This window comes from Nycticebus coucang, chromosome 5, assembly GCF_027406575.1.
Source record: "Nycticebus coucang isolate mNycCou1 chromosome 5, mNycCou1.pri, whole genome shotgun sequence".
NCBI lineage: Eukaryota > Metazoa > Chordata > Mammalia > Primates > Lorisidae > Nycticebus > Nycticebus coucang.
In genome coordinates, this window is record NC_069784.1 from 1,557,928 (window position 1) to 1,574,816 (window position 16,889).

The following is a 16,889-nucleotide window of genomic DNA, read 5'->3' on the forward strand; positions in this document are numbered from 1 at the left end:
CCCTGCTCATAGTGTTTGGTTTATATTACAGGAAGATTTAATTTCTAAAAATAACAGCAAAGAACAGCAAAGCCTGGAGACTGTGCTTGAGCTCTAATAAAATCACGGCACCATTTATTTTTGGAGCAGGGACATGTCTGAAACTCTGCAGATACAAAATCAATGCTAAGCAGTTTTATAGAAATTGGATGCATTTTACATGAGATTACCACCAGAGCCGAGGGTGATGCAGGAGCCGTGCAGAGGGCGCGCCGGGAACACACCGCAGGCCGGTCTGGGTGCCATCCGGCAGCGATGGCCCCTGTACCGCGCCTTCAGCTGTCATCCTCAGACTGTCAGATCCTCCACTGAGGTCTCAGAGTGGTAGCTGTGTCTGTTCAGGTGCTTGACAACGCATGATTGTCTTGTAGTTCTTACTGTTTTAAAACGCAGCAGGACAGTAGGGAGTCATTAGTGAATAGACAGTGTTTTACACCCCAATAAACACAAAGCTGAAGCCAGCTGGGACATTATTATAGAAAAAGAGAAGGGCTGAGAAGTAACTCCAGAGACTGTCCACTATGGAAAAAGAAATAGGAGAAAACCAGGGGGAGATGCTACCTTGACAGTCAAATTAAGAGAAATATAATGCAGATCAAATAAATAGCCCTGACATTAGAGCAGGATCATGGCTGAGGACTGCCTGTTGGTGTGGACAGGTCCTGACCAGAGGGATTCCCTAGGAAGCACCGGGGACCAAATCCTGATTGCAGTGAGTTGCGAAGAAAATAGATGTTGAGGAAGCAGAAATAGCAAGAAAGACAACTTCTCAAAACGTTTTATTTAAAAAGAAGTGCCAGAAAAACAAGGCAATGGAAGGAAGGAGGTGGGGCTTACTCCCAAGTATTTTTACTGATATTGAAAGCATTGTATTGAGGTACAAATGACTTGCAAAACATCTACTTTGTAAAGTGTACACTTCAGACATGTGGTCCACTCATGAAACCATCACTACATTCAAGATGGTGAAAATACCCGTCAAAACCAGAAGTTCCCCTTTGTACCCCTTGCCATGCCCATCCTTCCTGGAATCACCCATCTGCCTTCTGTCCTTAGAAATTGTGTTTATTTTCTGGAATTCTAAACAAACGTAATCATGCGGCATGTGCCCTTTTCATCTGCCTTCTTTCACACAGTGTAACTAGTTAGCTGAAGATCAGGTGAAGGTCAGGTGAGGTCAGGTGTTGCTGCAATCTCAGTGGTTCACTCCTTTTTGTTGCTCAGTGGCATCTTCCACCGTTTGATACTTCACCATTTGTTTATCCCTTCACTTCCTAGCGTTGTGATGTTTCCAGGTGTTACTACATCGAGGCCACAATGAATACTCTCCACAGGCGGTCACACTGCGTGAAGCCTCAGTGAATACTCTACACAGGCGGTCACACTGCGTGAAGCCACAGTGAATACTCTCCACAGGCGGTCACACTGCGTGAAGCCTCAGTGAATACTCTCCACAGGCGGTCACACTGCGTGAAGCCACAGTGAATACTCTACACAGGCGGTCACACTGCGTGAAGCCTCAGTGAATACTCTACACAGGCGGTCACACTGCGTGAAGCCACAGTGAATACTCTACACAGGCGGTCACACTGCGTGAAGCCACAGTGAATACTCTACACAGGCGGTCACACTGCGAGAAGCCACAGTGAATACTCTACACAGGCGGTCACACTGCGTGAAGCCACAGTGAATACTCTACACAGGCGGTCACACTGCGTGAAGCCTCAGTGAATACTGTACACAGGCGTTCACACTGCGTGAAGCCGCACTGAATACTCTACACAGGCGGTCACACTGCGTGAAGCCTCAGTGAATACTCTACACAGGTGGTCACACTGTGTGAAGAAGCAGTGAATACTCTACACAGGCGGTCACACTGCGTGAAGCCTCAGTGAATACTCTACACAGGCTGTCACACTGCGTGAAGCCTCAGTGAATGCTCTACACAGGCGGTCACACTGCGTGAAGCCTCAGTGAATACTCTACACAGGCGGTCACACTGCGTGAAGCCTCAGTGAATACTCTACGCAGGCGGTCACACTGCGTGAAGCCTCAGTGAATACTCTACGCAGGCGGTCACACTGTGTGAAGCAGCAGTGAATACTCTACACAGGCGGTCACACTGCGTGAAGCCTCAGTGAATACTGTACACAGGCGGTCACACTGTGTGAAGCAGCAGTGAATACTCTACACAGGCTGTCACACTGCGTGAAGCCTCAGTGAATGCTCTACACAGGAGGTCACACTGCGTGAAGCCTCAGTGAATACTCTACACAGGCGGTCACACTGTGTGAAGCAGCAGTGAATACTCTACACAGGCGGTCACACTGTGTGAAGCAGCAGTGAATACTCTACACAGGCTGTCACACTGCGTGAAGCCTCAGTGAATGCTCTACACAGGCGGTGACACTGCGTGAAGCCTCAGTGAATACTCTACACAGGCAGTCACACTGCGTGAAGCCTCAGTGAATACTCTACGCAGGCGGTCACACTGTGTGAAGCCTCAGTGAATACTGTACACAGGCGGTCACACTGCGTGAAGCCACAGTCCATACTCTACACAGGCGGTCACACTGCGTGAAGCCTCAGTGAATACTCTACACAGGCGGTCACACTGTGTGAAGCAGCAGTGAATGCTCTACACAGGCTGTCACACTGCGTGAAGCCTCAGTGAATGCTCTACACAGGCGGTCACACTGCGTGAAGCCTCAGTGAATACTCTACACAGGCGGTCACACTGCGTGAAGCCTCAGTGAATACTCTACACAGGCGGTCACACTGCGTGAAGCCTCAGTGAATGCTCTACACAGGCGGTCACACTGCGTGAAGCCTCAGTGAATACTCTACACAGGCGGTCACACTGCGTGAAGCCTCAGTGAATACTCTACGCAGGCGGTCACACTGCGTGAAGCCTCAGTGAATACTCTACGCAGGCGGTCACACTGTGTGAAGCAGCAGTGAATACTCTACACAGGCGGTCACACTGCGTGAAGCCTCAGTGAATACTCTACACAGGCGGTCACACTGTGTGAAGCAGCAGTGAATACTCTACACAGGCGGTCACACTGTGTGAAGCAGCAGTGAATACTCTACACAGGCTGTCACACTGCGTGAAGCCTCAGTGAATGCTCTACACAGGCGGTCACACTGCGTGAAGCCTCAGTGAATACTCTACACAGGCGGTCACACTGTGTGAAGCAGCAGTGAATACTCTACACAGGCGGTCACACTGTGTGAAGCCGCAGTCCATACTCTACACAGGCGGTCACACTGCGTGAAGCCTCAGTGAATACTCTACACAGGCGGTCACACTGCGTGAAGTCACAGTGAATACTCTACAGAGGCGGTCACACTGCGTGAAGCCTCAGTGAATACTCTACACAGGCGGTCACACTGCGTGAAGCCTCAGTGAATACTCTACACAGGCGGTCACACCGCGTGAAGCCTCAGTGAATACTCTACACAGGCGGTCACACCGCGTGAAGCCTCAGTGAATACTCTACACAGGCGGTCACACCGCGTGAAGCCTCAGTGAATACTCTACACAGGCGGTCACACCGCGTGAAGCCTCAGTGAATACTCTACACAGGCGGTCACACCGCGTGAAGCCTCAGTGAATACTCTACACAGGCGGTCACACCGCGTGAAGCCTCAGTGAATACTCTACACAGGCGGTCACACCGCGTGAAGCCGCACTGAATACTCTACACAGGCGGTCACACCGCGTGAAGCCTCAGTGAATACTCTACACAGGCGGTCACACTGCGTGAAGCCACAGTCCATACTCTACACAGGCGGTCACACTGCGTGAAGCCTCAGTGAATACTCTACACAGGTGGTCACACTGCGTGTGGTCTACAGATGAGGACAGGTCCACCTCTTTCCAGTGTAGATGCTTTTATTCCTTTTTCTGGCTTTGTTGCATTAATTAGAACCTCAGTAAAATGTTAAATAGAAGTGGTAAGAACAGGCTCTGTTACCTTGTTCCTAATTTTCCTGGAATTTCATTGAATTTTTCTCTCCTGCGAGCACGTAGGTGTTACTCTTCTGGTTCCAGTCCTGTCCAGTTCAGCTTGCCTTCCATTCCTGTGATATTTCCCTCAGGAGAATGGTCTCCACTTTCGTCCAGGTTATTACAAAATCTCCATCTCCATGGTACGCATTTGCCACAGTTTATTAATCCAGTCATGGGTTGAGGGGCAGGCACTGGGGTTGTTTCTACATCTTTGTAATTGTGAACTGTGCTGCTGTAAACATTCAGGTACAAGTGTATTTATGACAAAATGTCCTTTTGGGGGTTGGGATAAATACCTAGTAGTGGAAGTGCAGTATCAAATGGGAGGTCGACTTTACGCTCTTTGAGAATCTCCCTGCTGCTCTCCACACAGGCTGTACTAGTTTGCAGTCCCCCCCATCTCCCCACCCACGCCAGCACCTGCAGCTTTGGGAGCTTGTGATGTGGGCCGTTCTCACTGAGGTTCGGTGACATCTCAGGGTGGCTTTGGTTCACATTTCTCTGATGATCAGGGACGATGATCATTTTTTCACGTGTTTCTTGGCCATTCGTCCGTCATCATAAGAAAGTTTGCTGTTTCATGTCTCTTTTCTGTGCATGAGTCGTGGTCAGAAAGTTATTTAAACCCTTTGAATTTCAGTTTTCACAACTGTAAAATAACAAAGTGATTATAGCAATGAGATGAAGTAAGATACCCGAAATGCTTAGCCTGTGGCCTGACAGCTTGTACCTGCTCAATACCTGTCAGGACAAAAGAAGTATAGATTTTCTACAGTAAGTAAGAGGGAAAAGATTCTGGGATCCCATTTTCTCACCTCTATTTTTTCTTTCCCCACTTTGGTCATCCCTCCTCACTTCCCAAAAGAGCATATTTAGGATCCCAGTGCCAAGGTCTGTGCAGGTGCAGGGCTCAAGACTGAGGACACCGGAGGCCAGGTGATCACTGACACAAACGCTGATCAGTGCTGGGTGGACGGAGGCTCAGGAAGCAACTTCTGATTTTAATGATTATTATTTGATTTTATAGAAACCATATTGCAACTCCTTGCACTTCCCTACCTCCACCAAAAGGAGATATTTGGCCTATTCGTTCTCAAGAGAATAGAAATCGTTTTTAAAAATGCAAAGTTTTTGCAGAGCGAAGCAGTGGCATTGTATAGACCTAAAATGGGACGGTGTCTTCCAGGTGGACCCTGGCCCCTCTGTGGAGCTCTCTTTGGAAGGTTAACAACTTGTGAAATTTAATCCAAAAAGTCTCATTTTCTGAAATAAACACAGTAATAATCACCCAAAAATATTTCAAACTTGTGACAAAGTTTTACATCAATTGATATTTTAAATTTCAAATTTCATTGGAATTGATAGACTTTCTGACCCATTGGTAAGAAATAAATAAAGGAGCCTTTCTACAAAAAGGGAAAATTTTAAACAACAACAATAAATTGACTCTGCTGCTAGTAAACGAGGTTACTGTTGGTGTTCAGTGAACTCACACAGTCAGCTACTAACACGTCATCCACCAGGCAGACGAGTGCACAGCACGAGCAGCGTGTCCCAGGCAGGGCCAGCCACTCTGTAACTCATTGGTAAATACAACCAACGGCCTTCATGGGGCTTATAGCCCTGTGAGCAATGAAGGCAACAAGAGAAAAACAACAACAACAAGTCTAGCAAAAGCTGCAGGGGGAACCACGGAGACAAGGTTGGGGAAGGAGTTTGCTGGTGAGTGACCTAATCCAGGCTCAAGGAATGGGAAGGAGGAAGCCATGCAGAAAGCAGAGGAGAAAAGCGGCGAGAAGCCAGCATTCGCTCACTCATTCACTCACTCGTTCATTCATTCACTCACTCGTTCATTCATTCACTCACTCATTCATTCATTCACTCACTCGTTCATTCACTCACTCATTCACTCACTCATTCATTCACTCATTGATTCATTCACTCACTCACTCATTCACTCGCTCATTCATTCACTCCTTCAACACATATTTATCCAGCCTTCTCTATGAGCCAGGAATTGTTTAAAGCAAAAAAGATGTGCCAGTATGAAACAGACATGCAAACTCTCTGCATTGAGAGAGGATTTGCTTCTGTAACAGAAAGAAAGTCACTGTGGCTGAGTCATATCAAGCAGGGGTGTGTGGGGCAGAGGCCAGATCACGTGAAGGTCTGTGACACACACCAGGGAGGGGGGATTAAATGTTCTGAGGCCAGTGACATGACTTAACTTTTACATTAAAGAATTTTTTCTACTGTTATGTGGAGAAAAGTTCAGAGGATGGGGGGGTGGGAGTGAGGAGAGCTGTGGGCAGCTGTTCTAGTTCAGATGAGAGATTTTAACACCCTGAGACAGGAGCTGCATGGATGTAGGGTGGACAGGGCCTGTTGGGCAACTGAAGATGAGGAAGAGGGCTGAGGAGGAAGCACGATCATGAAGGACTCTGGTTTCTACAACTGGGAAGACGATGTTTCCATTTATGGGGTGAGGGAGGATGGATGAGTGACAGGAAGGGAGACTGGGGGAGGCAGGACAAAGATTAAAACAAATTCAATTTTCCTGGCCCAAGTCCTGAATTAAATCAATGCAGAAATGAAATTTCCTGTCTCATGGGGTTTGCATGTCTCCATCAGTGGAGTACACAGACAGAAGCTAAATGACCACTTATCTGCAGAGTGTAGACTCTGCTTTCAAGCGGGTTTCTGGAAATGATTTCCAGATGATATGTGAGAACTTACAAAGGAAAGCCGGAATAAGGTTACCCTCTCCTCCCTTCCTCCGCTCCCCTCCCCTCCCCTTCCCTCTCCTCTCCTCTCCTCTTCTCTCTCTCTCTGAGACAGGGTCTAGTTCTGTTGAATTATCTTGGCCCACTGCAACCCTGAACTCCTGAGCTCAAGCAATTCTCTTCCCTTAGCCTACCAAGTAACTGGACAGGTGCATGCCCCTATGCCCAGCTAATTCTTTTATTTTTTTATACAGTCAAGATGGCACTATGTTGCCTATGCTGGTGTTGAACTCCTGGCCTAAGCAATCTTCCTGCCTTGGCTGCTGAAAGTCCTAGGATTACAGGCATGCACCACCCTGCATCAATTTCTTAAAGCCATCACTGATTGAATAAAAACTAATTTTCTCAGATCATTCTCATTTCCCTTTGAGCTACTGGAAACTGGCAGTGTATTTCTTAATAAAGATTTTATTTAATTAATAGATGTTATTATTGGCAGGGCTACTTAACTCATGAATTGGAGTATGTTTATATTATTAAGAGAGCATTTGATTATCTCTTATGATAACATTAATTTTAATGGAGAATGTAGTCTGGAAAACACTGAGCTAGTAGAATAATTTGTATACCCAAAGTGTATCCTAGGCGCATGGTAGCGTGACATCAATGCAAAGTTGCTCCCCCAACCCCACTACCCTTTCTAATGTCTACATACAAAGCACATCCCCGTACAAAGTTATTTCCTTCAGGGGACCCCTGCCTTTCTTGAGAACAACTGTGCCATAAAAAGTTACAATTGTTGTTAAAAGTTGTCTTATCCCTTAAGGAATTTTACTGAATGAAAGTTTGAGAGTGGGTCTGTGAAATTCCAGCCATAATTTGAAATACAAGAAAACATACTTAATACCATTCCTATTTCTGTAGAACATTTTTTATTTGGAAATAGAGCATTGTGTAAACTTTCTAGAAGTCACATTCTTGCACTTGTGAAGTGGGAATGTAACATGGTCTTGTCTTCTTTGCAGATTAAATCATATGACACAGGTACAACACAGGGTCTAATTGTTAAAGGGTCATGTGAAAATGCTCTCCTAAGCATTTGAAACAAAACTTTGTAAACAATGGTCCTTATCTTACAACCTCCATAGAAAAATTAGGTGTTGGTGCCCTTTGTGGTGTTCCCTTGTGAAATGTTTAAAACCCAAGAAAGGGTCTCAAGAAATAAATAAAACAACTTGCAAAATAAAGTCCCCCCCAAAAAAACATATTAAAGCTTTCTACCAAAGGAACAGCAAGAGGGACAGTCCTGACACTTCCGTCTCACACAGTCAACACCAAGGGATGCGAACGACTTCCCTCTAGGTGGTCACTCGTCTTCTCCTTGGGGCGTGTGCCCTACGCAGGGCGTTTCTGTCCCTTTTTGCTGGTGGCATTTGGTGGCACATCTGTGGTTCTTCTTTATGGAACTGGTTTTCCAGGGCTGATCAGAGTGAAGGGCAGGAGATTGCCCAGTGTCCTCACACTGCCCGCAGCCCTCCTCCTGCAGCGCCGGTTCATGCATGCTGCTGTGGCAGCAAGGGGAGTCAGTGGAAGTTCCTTGGTCACACACCCCCTATCCCTTCATTGTGCACTCATCAGACATCCCTGCGTCTCTCCACTCGGCAGGCATGGCCTTTAGCACTGGAATAAGAAATGAGAAAAATATTCAAACCCAGGTAGCTTCTCACTCAATTCTTTAGTTAAAACAGGCATAGAAATAGAGATAGGGAAAGAACCCAAGAACAGCTTTGTCAGTACATCTATCAAGTCTTGGCTCAGTTGGCAGCATCTGAGGAGGATGGACCGTGTCCACTGGGGGAGGACAAGCAGTGCCCACTGGGGGAGGATGGACAGTGTCCAGTGGGGGAGGATAGGCGGTGCCCACTGGGGGAGGACAAGTGGTGTCCACTGGGGGAGGATGAGCGGTGCCCACTAGGGGAGGGCGGGCAATGTCTGCTGGGGGAGGATATGGACGATGCCAACTGGGGAAGGATATGGACGGTGTCCACTGAGGGAGATGGACAATGTCCACTGGGGAGGATATGAATGGTGCCCACTGGGGGAGATGGATGGTGCCCACTGGGGGAGATGGACGGTGTCCACTGGGGCAGCACAATACGCAGCCCACAGGATCACATGAAGGGGAACTGTGGACCACCCAACCGAAGAAGGGTCATTCTCTCTGTGTCTCTACCACGTTATTATCAGTAGGTTTTGTTTTCTTTATCTCATTTATCAGTGTCTGAAATTATCTGTTTTATTTTTGTGCATCCGTCCCCCAGGGACCTTGTCTCGCACACTGCTGTATACTGTCTCAGGCAGACAACAGCGCCTGCTTCATGAGAAGTGCCTGATAAGTATCTGTTGAGTGAAAGAATGGTCACCACCATGAACCCAAAGCCACACTTGAAAGTCAGGGTTTGTTTCTCTCTTCAAAATGTCTGTGAGGTGTCTCATCTCCGAGGCAGCTGGGAGGTCTACCCCACATCTTCGTTTTGGTGGGAGAGGCTGAGGTGTGAGGGAAGGACCCAGGGAGGTGAGTTCCCATCAGTTCCTCGCGGAGCAGGATCTGGAAGGCAGGCTTTGAGGACTCCGGAGTTCTTCAGCATTCCCACCCTGCCGCTGGTCAGGCCTTTCTGCGGGGAGGGAGGCCTGGGCCATTATTGCCATGAACATAATTTTCAGAGCCCCCAAGAAGAAGAGAAAGCAACAGGTAGCTGAGTCTAGAATTCAAACAAGGGGAACAGCGGAATTCTCCTTCGTCGTCTGCAAGGGGAGGTCACAGACTTTGGAGCTCCATTCTCAGGGCAAAACTGCAATATTCTGCTGTGACTGTGGGCACAGCAGTCTGACTGTCAGCCGGGACGTGGGCTCTCCCTCCGTCCTGGAGGCTGTGACCCTGCACAGTTAAGTCCTTCAGTAGAAATCAGGACCACTGAACCTTGCAGTCCTTAGTCATGTAAAGTGTGGGTCACTGTCATCATGAGTAAAGCTGTGTGCCCCTGTCTCCCCCCCACCTCAAGAACCAATGTGAGCACATAAGTAAATGCGTAAATTCTTATTTGCTTTTATCAAAATGATAAGCATTTGAAGACATTAGCTTCTGAGTGCAATGGAGGGGACTATATTCCAATAGAACTGTAGAGAAACACAATTTTTCATGAATACACCCCCCAATCAACAGACACATATTCTACACACAGATACTTTATACAGACAAAACATTTCTCACAATCAAAAGCCCCTGGGCTGGGGTTTCTGGGACCCTGTGGGAAAGGAGCATGCCAGGAAAAAAGGGCTTAGCAGCTTCATTTGGGGCCTCCACTGAGGTCTTCACCTGCCAGAGCCTTTAGTCCAATGGAACTGGCGTTTTGTCAAATAAGAGATAGAATCTGTGAGGTGCTTATGTTCATTCAGCAAACACTACTGTAGGCATTCTGGTTTAGATTCAGCCCCAGGCCTGGGAGTACAACACTGAATTAAGGCTTAGTTCCTGAAGAACACAGACAGGATGGTTGATTCTGAGATCAAGGAGGAGGCTATGGGGACACAGAGGAGAGAACTGGGGCACAGATTCCAGATCGTAATGAAAGAGTCACGTTTCACATTTTTCTAAACATTTTAGGCCTCTTTTCTCTCCTCTTTGAAACGGCACAAAGAGATGGGGCTTCTAAGGCTGCTGTAAGAATGCAGTGGTGCAGAAGAGGCCCTACAAGTCAGTTATTTCTTTCTTTCTTTTTTTTATTAAATCATAGCTGTGTACATTAATGTGATCATGGGGCACCATACACTGGTTTTACAGACCGTTTGACACATTTTCATCACACTTGTTAACATAGCCTTCCTGGCATTTTCTTAGTTATTGTGTTAAAACATTTATATCTTGCAAGTCATTTCTAAGACAGAAGAGCAAACTCAGCCAGCAGAGTTCTTGCCTTGGCCGAGGGCAGTGAGCAAGATCTGCTGCCCTGTGGGTTTAAACCTCTTGTGTGGAGTTTGCAGCCTTTCCAGCAGGTCCCTGTCAGACTAAGGCCAAGAGGAGAATGACTGGAGAAAGACCGAGCTGAAGAGGGAAAATCTGCTCTGCTCCAGAAATGAACTATCCCCAGGATGTTGCTTTGTGAGTCTTTGTTGCAGAAATTGGGGGTTGCACAGGTAATTGGAGATCAGGAAACAACCCTTCCCCGGGACAATTGAAGACAATTCTGGAATCACCTGGCTTAACTTGAATTCTTGGAAGTAGAGCTTCTCCTGGTTCAATCAAAGCTTCACACATGCTTTGTGGTTCTGCTCTTTGTCCCCAGATTTTCCTCCCAGGCTTATGAATAAGGCTTCAGTCTTATTTCTCTCCCCAAGACTGTCAGGCAGCCCCACGCACTGGGACGGGAGGCAGGGCACACTGAGGACACCGTGGCCGTCTTCTGCCATCTGCTGGTCCTCCTGTCCCCTGCTCCAGCTCCTCGGGCTGACTTTGCAAGGATTCCCAGGGAATGGAAACCACCAGGAGAGAACCACATGCCTGGCAGAGAACTGTCCTGCTTTTATGAATAACAAAGAGATGAGAATACAGCACGAAGAGGCTGGCAGAAGAGGGCTTCCTCCTCAGGGGGGTTGTGTAAAGAAGTGACCATCACAGACAGCTAAGATATTTCCATGCAGGCTGTTTTGCTCAGAGAGTACATAGAAGTGCTTTCTCAAAAATCTATTTTATTTTTAGATCATTGCCTCATAAGGCTGATCAATAAATTAATGCGGTATATCTATAAATTCATTTGCCAGGAGCAGCAGAAACCCATGCCGGTGGGGAGGGAGGTGAGGGCAGAGAGTCAAATGGGGGGGGATCACTTCAGAGCAGCGACAGTGATCTTCAGTCACTCCCCTCATTGTGTTTTGAAGGCTACCTACTATTCCCAAGCCTCTGCCCAGATGCCTAGGATGTAAGTAAATGCTATTGAGTGACAGAGTGCCACTACCTCTCTCTCGGAGGTCACAGTCTATGGGGGAGCAGCTAAATAAATTGGCAATTCCTGGATGAAGGAGCGTGCATCAAAATCCCACGGGGCTTCAGTGTCGGAGAGAACTCCCTGGAGGAGGTGACGTGAGCTGAGTTTTGAACATTGTGATTCATTGGGTGTTCCAGCTACTGGAACCCCGTGCTGACACACAGCAGCGCCCAGCACCAAGCCTCTAGGAGATGAAAACTAGATACAAAACAGAAGACAGTTGTTAAGACTTGGGCTTCAGACAGCAAACAACCGATTCGGTCCAGGGAGGTGAGCGGAGGCAGACAGAGCGGGAGGGCAGCGTGAGGAGTTCTGGAGATCAGACAGCAGGGTTGGGAGGGGTCTCTTGTCCAGGAGGTGTAAGTCACCCTCAAATGTTCCAACTTGAGGGCAACTTCTTCTCTCTGAAACTGCCTGTGACGGGCTCAGGATGGTGAGTTAGCTGTGAGCTCACAGTCATCACCTGCAGTCTTACTTAGATTCCTGAACATGATGACCCAGAGTTGGGAAAATGCTCGGGAAACTGTAGGAGACCTGCCAGGAAACCATCAAAGAGCCATAGGAAATTATATGTCCAAATCGGAGAACCTGTTAAAATTCTTTAAAACACAGCAAAGCTCCAAACTCACAGAAAAAGAATACTTAGAAGAAAGACATGCATGTGTGTCACACTTTATGGGGGCAAGACATGATTGCAAGAGGGACTTTACCTAACAATTGCAATCAGTGTAACCTGGCTTATTGTACCCTCAATGAATCCCCAACAATAAAAAAAAAAAAAAAGAAGAAAGACATGCAAAGCTCCTAGTAACTAACGTGGCTGTTTCCCTCTATTGCCTGTGTTTGATGTAACGTTCTCATATTACTTTTATATGATTTTTTCCATATAAAGAAGCTAAAGGTGAAAAGTGTCTCCTGATTGAGACAGAGGCAAAAATCATCCTAACCAAACAGTGACCCTGTTTTTGTGTCTGTTTCTGTTATTCCAGATTCTGCTCCACACCACCCAGATGTGTTTCAGCCCGTGTGTTATATTAGCTGTGCCCGTCCAGTCTGTCCGCAGCCTTCCCCTTGTCCACGCCCCTCCTTGCTTCCTGGGTCTGTGGGACATATTGTGATGTCTTCCCACTAATTTTGCTGTGACTGGGACTGGTATCTGTTTGGAGATTCATGTTTGTTCCAAGTTGTACATCTGTGTGGGGTGCTTTGAATTGGTGCCCCAGGGGATATGAAAGGCCATTTGTCTCCCTAAGACTGCCTCTTTGCACCAGAGGCTCCTTCCCTGGCTTCTGATCTCCAGCAGGCTCTCCCATGAAGTTCAGGCAGGGGAAGGAAGAAAGAAAACAAGATGGAAAAGGAGCACCTGGGGAGGGGTTTGGAGTCAGAGTCTAGTCCTAGTGGACGCAGCAGGATGGAATGTCCCGGCTGCTCACACCAAAGACAGAATGCCTGTGACAGTCACTTTAAGGGGAATCTTTATAGACCTACTCTTGCCCACTAGAAATGCCTTTAACAAAGGAGAGAGCAGGGTGAGCACTGGTGGAAACCCTCCAGGGAAAAGGCTCTGAGAGCTTGGTGGGCACGGCCCCCTTGGCACCAACCCCGAGGCTTTAGCATAGACACACACAGCAGTGAGACTCACGATGCTTAATGACCGGGGCTGCGTGAGCACACACCCACCTGTTAAAGACGAGCCAGGCCAGACACCAAACCTTTAGTTACCGGATCACCAGCAAGCCCAGAACATCCGGGAGGGCCTGGGGCAGCAGCTGGATGCCAATGTTAAAAATGTATTGCAATGTTTTAATATCCATGGCCATGTGGGCACACACAGGTGAATAACAACATGAGTGCACATGGGATTTGGAAGCTTAGGCCCAATGTTAAGCTCTGTGTGATCCTACCTTCCCATTTGTAGACCTACCTTCTTTGTCCTTAAGAAGGGTTCAGAGACAGCCTCATGGCCCACTGCCTCTACAGGACTGAGCGGCATTGCTTACCAGGCAGTGCCTATGGCTCAGTGAGTGGGGCTCCGGCCGCATATACCAAGGGTGGTGGGTTCGAACCCTGCCCCGACCAAACTGCAACAAAAAAATAGCCAGGTGTTGTGGCAGGCGCCTGTGGTCCCAGCTACTCGGGAGGCCGAGGCAGGAGAATTGCCTGAGCCCAAGAGCTGGAGGTTGCTGCGAGCTGTGAGATGCCACGGCACTCTACTGAGGGTGACAAAGTCAAACTGTGTCTCTAAAAAAAAAAAAAAAAGGAAGTGTGCTTACCCACAACGGTGCTCTTTATCCTGCTAGTAGCTAGCACAGAGCCCACCCGGGGAAGTTCGCAGCTCACCTTTCTAATACTTTCACTTGCTGCAACATACATGGCCTAGGACATGGCTCTCCCTCTAGCAGGCGGGCGAACAGGCTGGTGTGAATGACCCCCGCCTGCAGTCTTTGAGAGGCAGCCTCGTCCCAGACCATCAGCCTGCTGAGAAAACCCATCTGTGGCTCTCAGACAGCCCAAGTCCATGCCAGGTTGCTGCGGCTCTTCCTTGCCCTCTCACCTGCCACTGCTCATCAGACACCTGTGGTTGTGAGTGGTCCACAGGCAGCTTCCCAGGATGGCCTCCTAGCAAACACTACCCCTCGCATTCTGTCACTGCTTCGTTCGTCTTTCAACAAAACCTACCAACCGTAATTCGTGTTGGAATGCAGAGACTGAAGGGAGATTGCCCTCAGTCAGCCGGGGTCATTCTGGAACATTCTGGAACTCTGAGACCAGGGCAATGTGGACTTGTAAGGAATAAGATGGAAGACTTGGTCTCCCTTGCTCTGCAGGCTGCTGGCCTGTGACTTTGAGCCTCACTTGCCACATATGTACAGTGAGATCAATCGCGTTGCATACTTTACAGGGTTGTTAAGAGAAAGTGGAATAATATATCAAGAAAAAAAGCACTTTGTCAGTTAAAGAAATATAGGAAAAATCCACCCAAAGAGAGCAGCTGTAAGAACGAGTGAGAGAAAAGAACCAAGAATGTAGAAATGGATGATGGTGGCTGGATGAGCGTGAAGGAAGCTCACTGCTGGGGTCTGACTGGGAAGGGAGCCCCAGCCCAGCCCCCTTTCCAACACCTCTGCAGAGCTTTGGCTGGGACCCGTGAGTGCTCTAGAAAAATGCAAAAGAAGGGACTTACTGACAGTGTGAGGCTGAGACAGGTGGCGTGTGCAGGGAAAATGCATGTGGGACCACAGGAGCATGACGTGGGCACAGTGGCCAGGGGCCAGCAGGAAGGGGCAAAAAGAGAGAGACGTGATCTCTGCTGCCCTCTGCATGTTCAGTGGCTCTGGGCCTGAGGCCCCTCTTCCGAGTGCGGAGCCGGGAAGCCTCATGGCACTTTTCTGAGGAGCCAGAGCACTTTGCAGCCTTGGAGAGCAATTTGGTGTCATCAGATTAATTAAGTCATTTTCTGTGGTTAAATTTTCATCTAAATATTAAATCTCAGGCTGGGCCTCCCACAAACTTAGCCAGTGGAGGTTTCCCGAGTGACATTTTTTCCTGAAACATTCCAGAATATGCTTGTGATGTCATTGATGAGGCTGTGATATATTTATTTATAGAACAAATTTTCCAGCTAGGGAGACTCACTCCAGGATGGTTCAGTCTGACAGCTCAGCTGTGCCCAGGCCCCATCTGGAGGGTCTCATTGTCACCAGGTCACTTTATCTTGTCTTGGCTTCTGAGTGTCTCAGAAGACAAGGCCCTGGTGTTTGCTCCTGGGTTCAAGTTCCAGAGGCACCATTTGCTAGTGGTGGGCTCAGGGCTGAGCGCCAGTGGGACTCAGTTTCCAGTGTACAAAGTGGGAATTGTGACCTCGACTCAGAGGTGTTTAGAGGATTTGAACTTCCCATAGTGTGTAAAGTGCTCAACGCGGTGTGCTCCTCATGTGAGCCCCAGTGTGTGTCCCCTCTGTGAACCGCCTATAACAGGGTGTCCTGCTTTCTCTTTAAGCTTCGATGTGGAAAATGGCCCTTCCCCAGGCCGGAGCCCGCTGGACCCTCAGGCCAGCACCTCCTCTGGGCTGGTTCTTCACGCCACCTTCCCTGGGCACAGCCAGCGCAGAGAATCCTTTCTCTACAGATCAGACAGCGACTATGACTTGTCACCAAAGGCAATGTCGAGAAATTCTTCACTTCCAAGCGAGCAGTAAGTACGAGCCTGCCTGGCTCCTGGCCTCACACTCACCCCCTCTCTGACCCTGTTGGGGCAGCGGCAGCCATTGTCCCCTTTACCCCGTGGGAAGGGAGGAAAAAGACAAAGTGAGCAGAGATGACAGTGGTGGCCGTCTTAGGGACATCTTTGTAGCTTGAGGAACGTGCGGCTGGGGATTGCCAGAGCATTAAAAACCTTAGGTACATTGTCCAGTTTATATCTGTTCCTGGTATTTTTTAGAAATTTTGATTGAGCTTCATTTCCTGAACTGCTGAATCATTTGCAAGATGAGAATCTTAACTTTTGAACACTTATTACGGATCACAGTTGAATTTTTAGTTGTATATGCAGTTTGCATGAGGCTCCAGCAGAGAGAAAGACGGTGGTTGGTCACATGTGTTCTGTCTCGGTGGCCTTTGCCCGGTGACATTTTTTAAGCTGTCATCCAGCCGCAGGCCTGTGTCTCTTCTCTGGACTTTAACACAAAGCCCACTTGTTGCCTCTACAGCCCTATTAAGCACTGCTGTTATTTTTGTTTCGCTGCAATTAATTGTAAATCTCCTATTTTTATTTAAAAAAAACAAGGCCAGAGTTGTGTCACTTGTTTATTACATTTTAAAAATCAAATAAAATTGGATGCTGGAATTCATGCTTTAAAAGGTTTCTGGGCACACATACAATGGTTTTCAATATTGAATGTTATAAAAGTATCAGTAACTTCCTATAGTCTGCAGCTTGGAAAATTCCACTGGGTCCTCTCCAGCTATTGGGAAAGAAGCCAACAATTTTACCCTCTTGTGAAAGGGGAAGTGGGCATTTTTAAGCTACTAGCAAGAGAATATTCCCCAGGGCGTTTTTTTTTTTCTGAGG

At 47.8% G+C, this 16,889-nt stretch overlaps 1 protein-coding gene across 2 annotated transcripts in view; it reads left to right on the forward strand.

Moving 5' to 3' along the window:
• The window catches only part of PDE4B (phosphodiesterase 4B), a 383,978-nt gene that overhangs the window by 250,984 nt on the left and 116,105 nt on the right, over positions 1–16,889 (forward strand). For both annotated transcript variants that reach the window (XM_053591241.1, XM_053591242.1), the window contains one exon: positions 15,819–16,013. In XM_053591241.1, the coding sequence (XP_053447216.1) occupies positions 15,819–16,013 (195 nt within the window). The remainder of the gene's footprint in view (positions 1–15,818; positions 16,014–16,889) is intronic.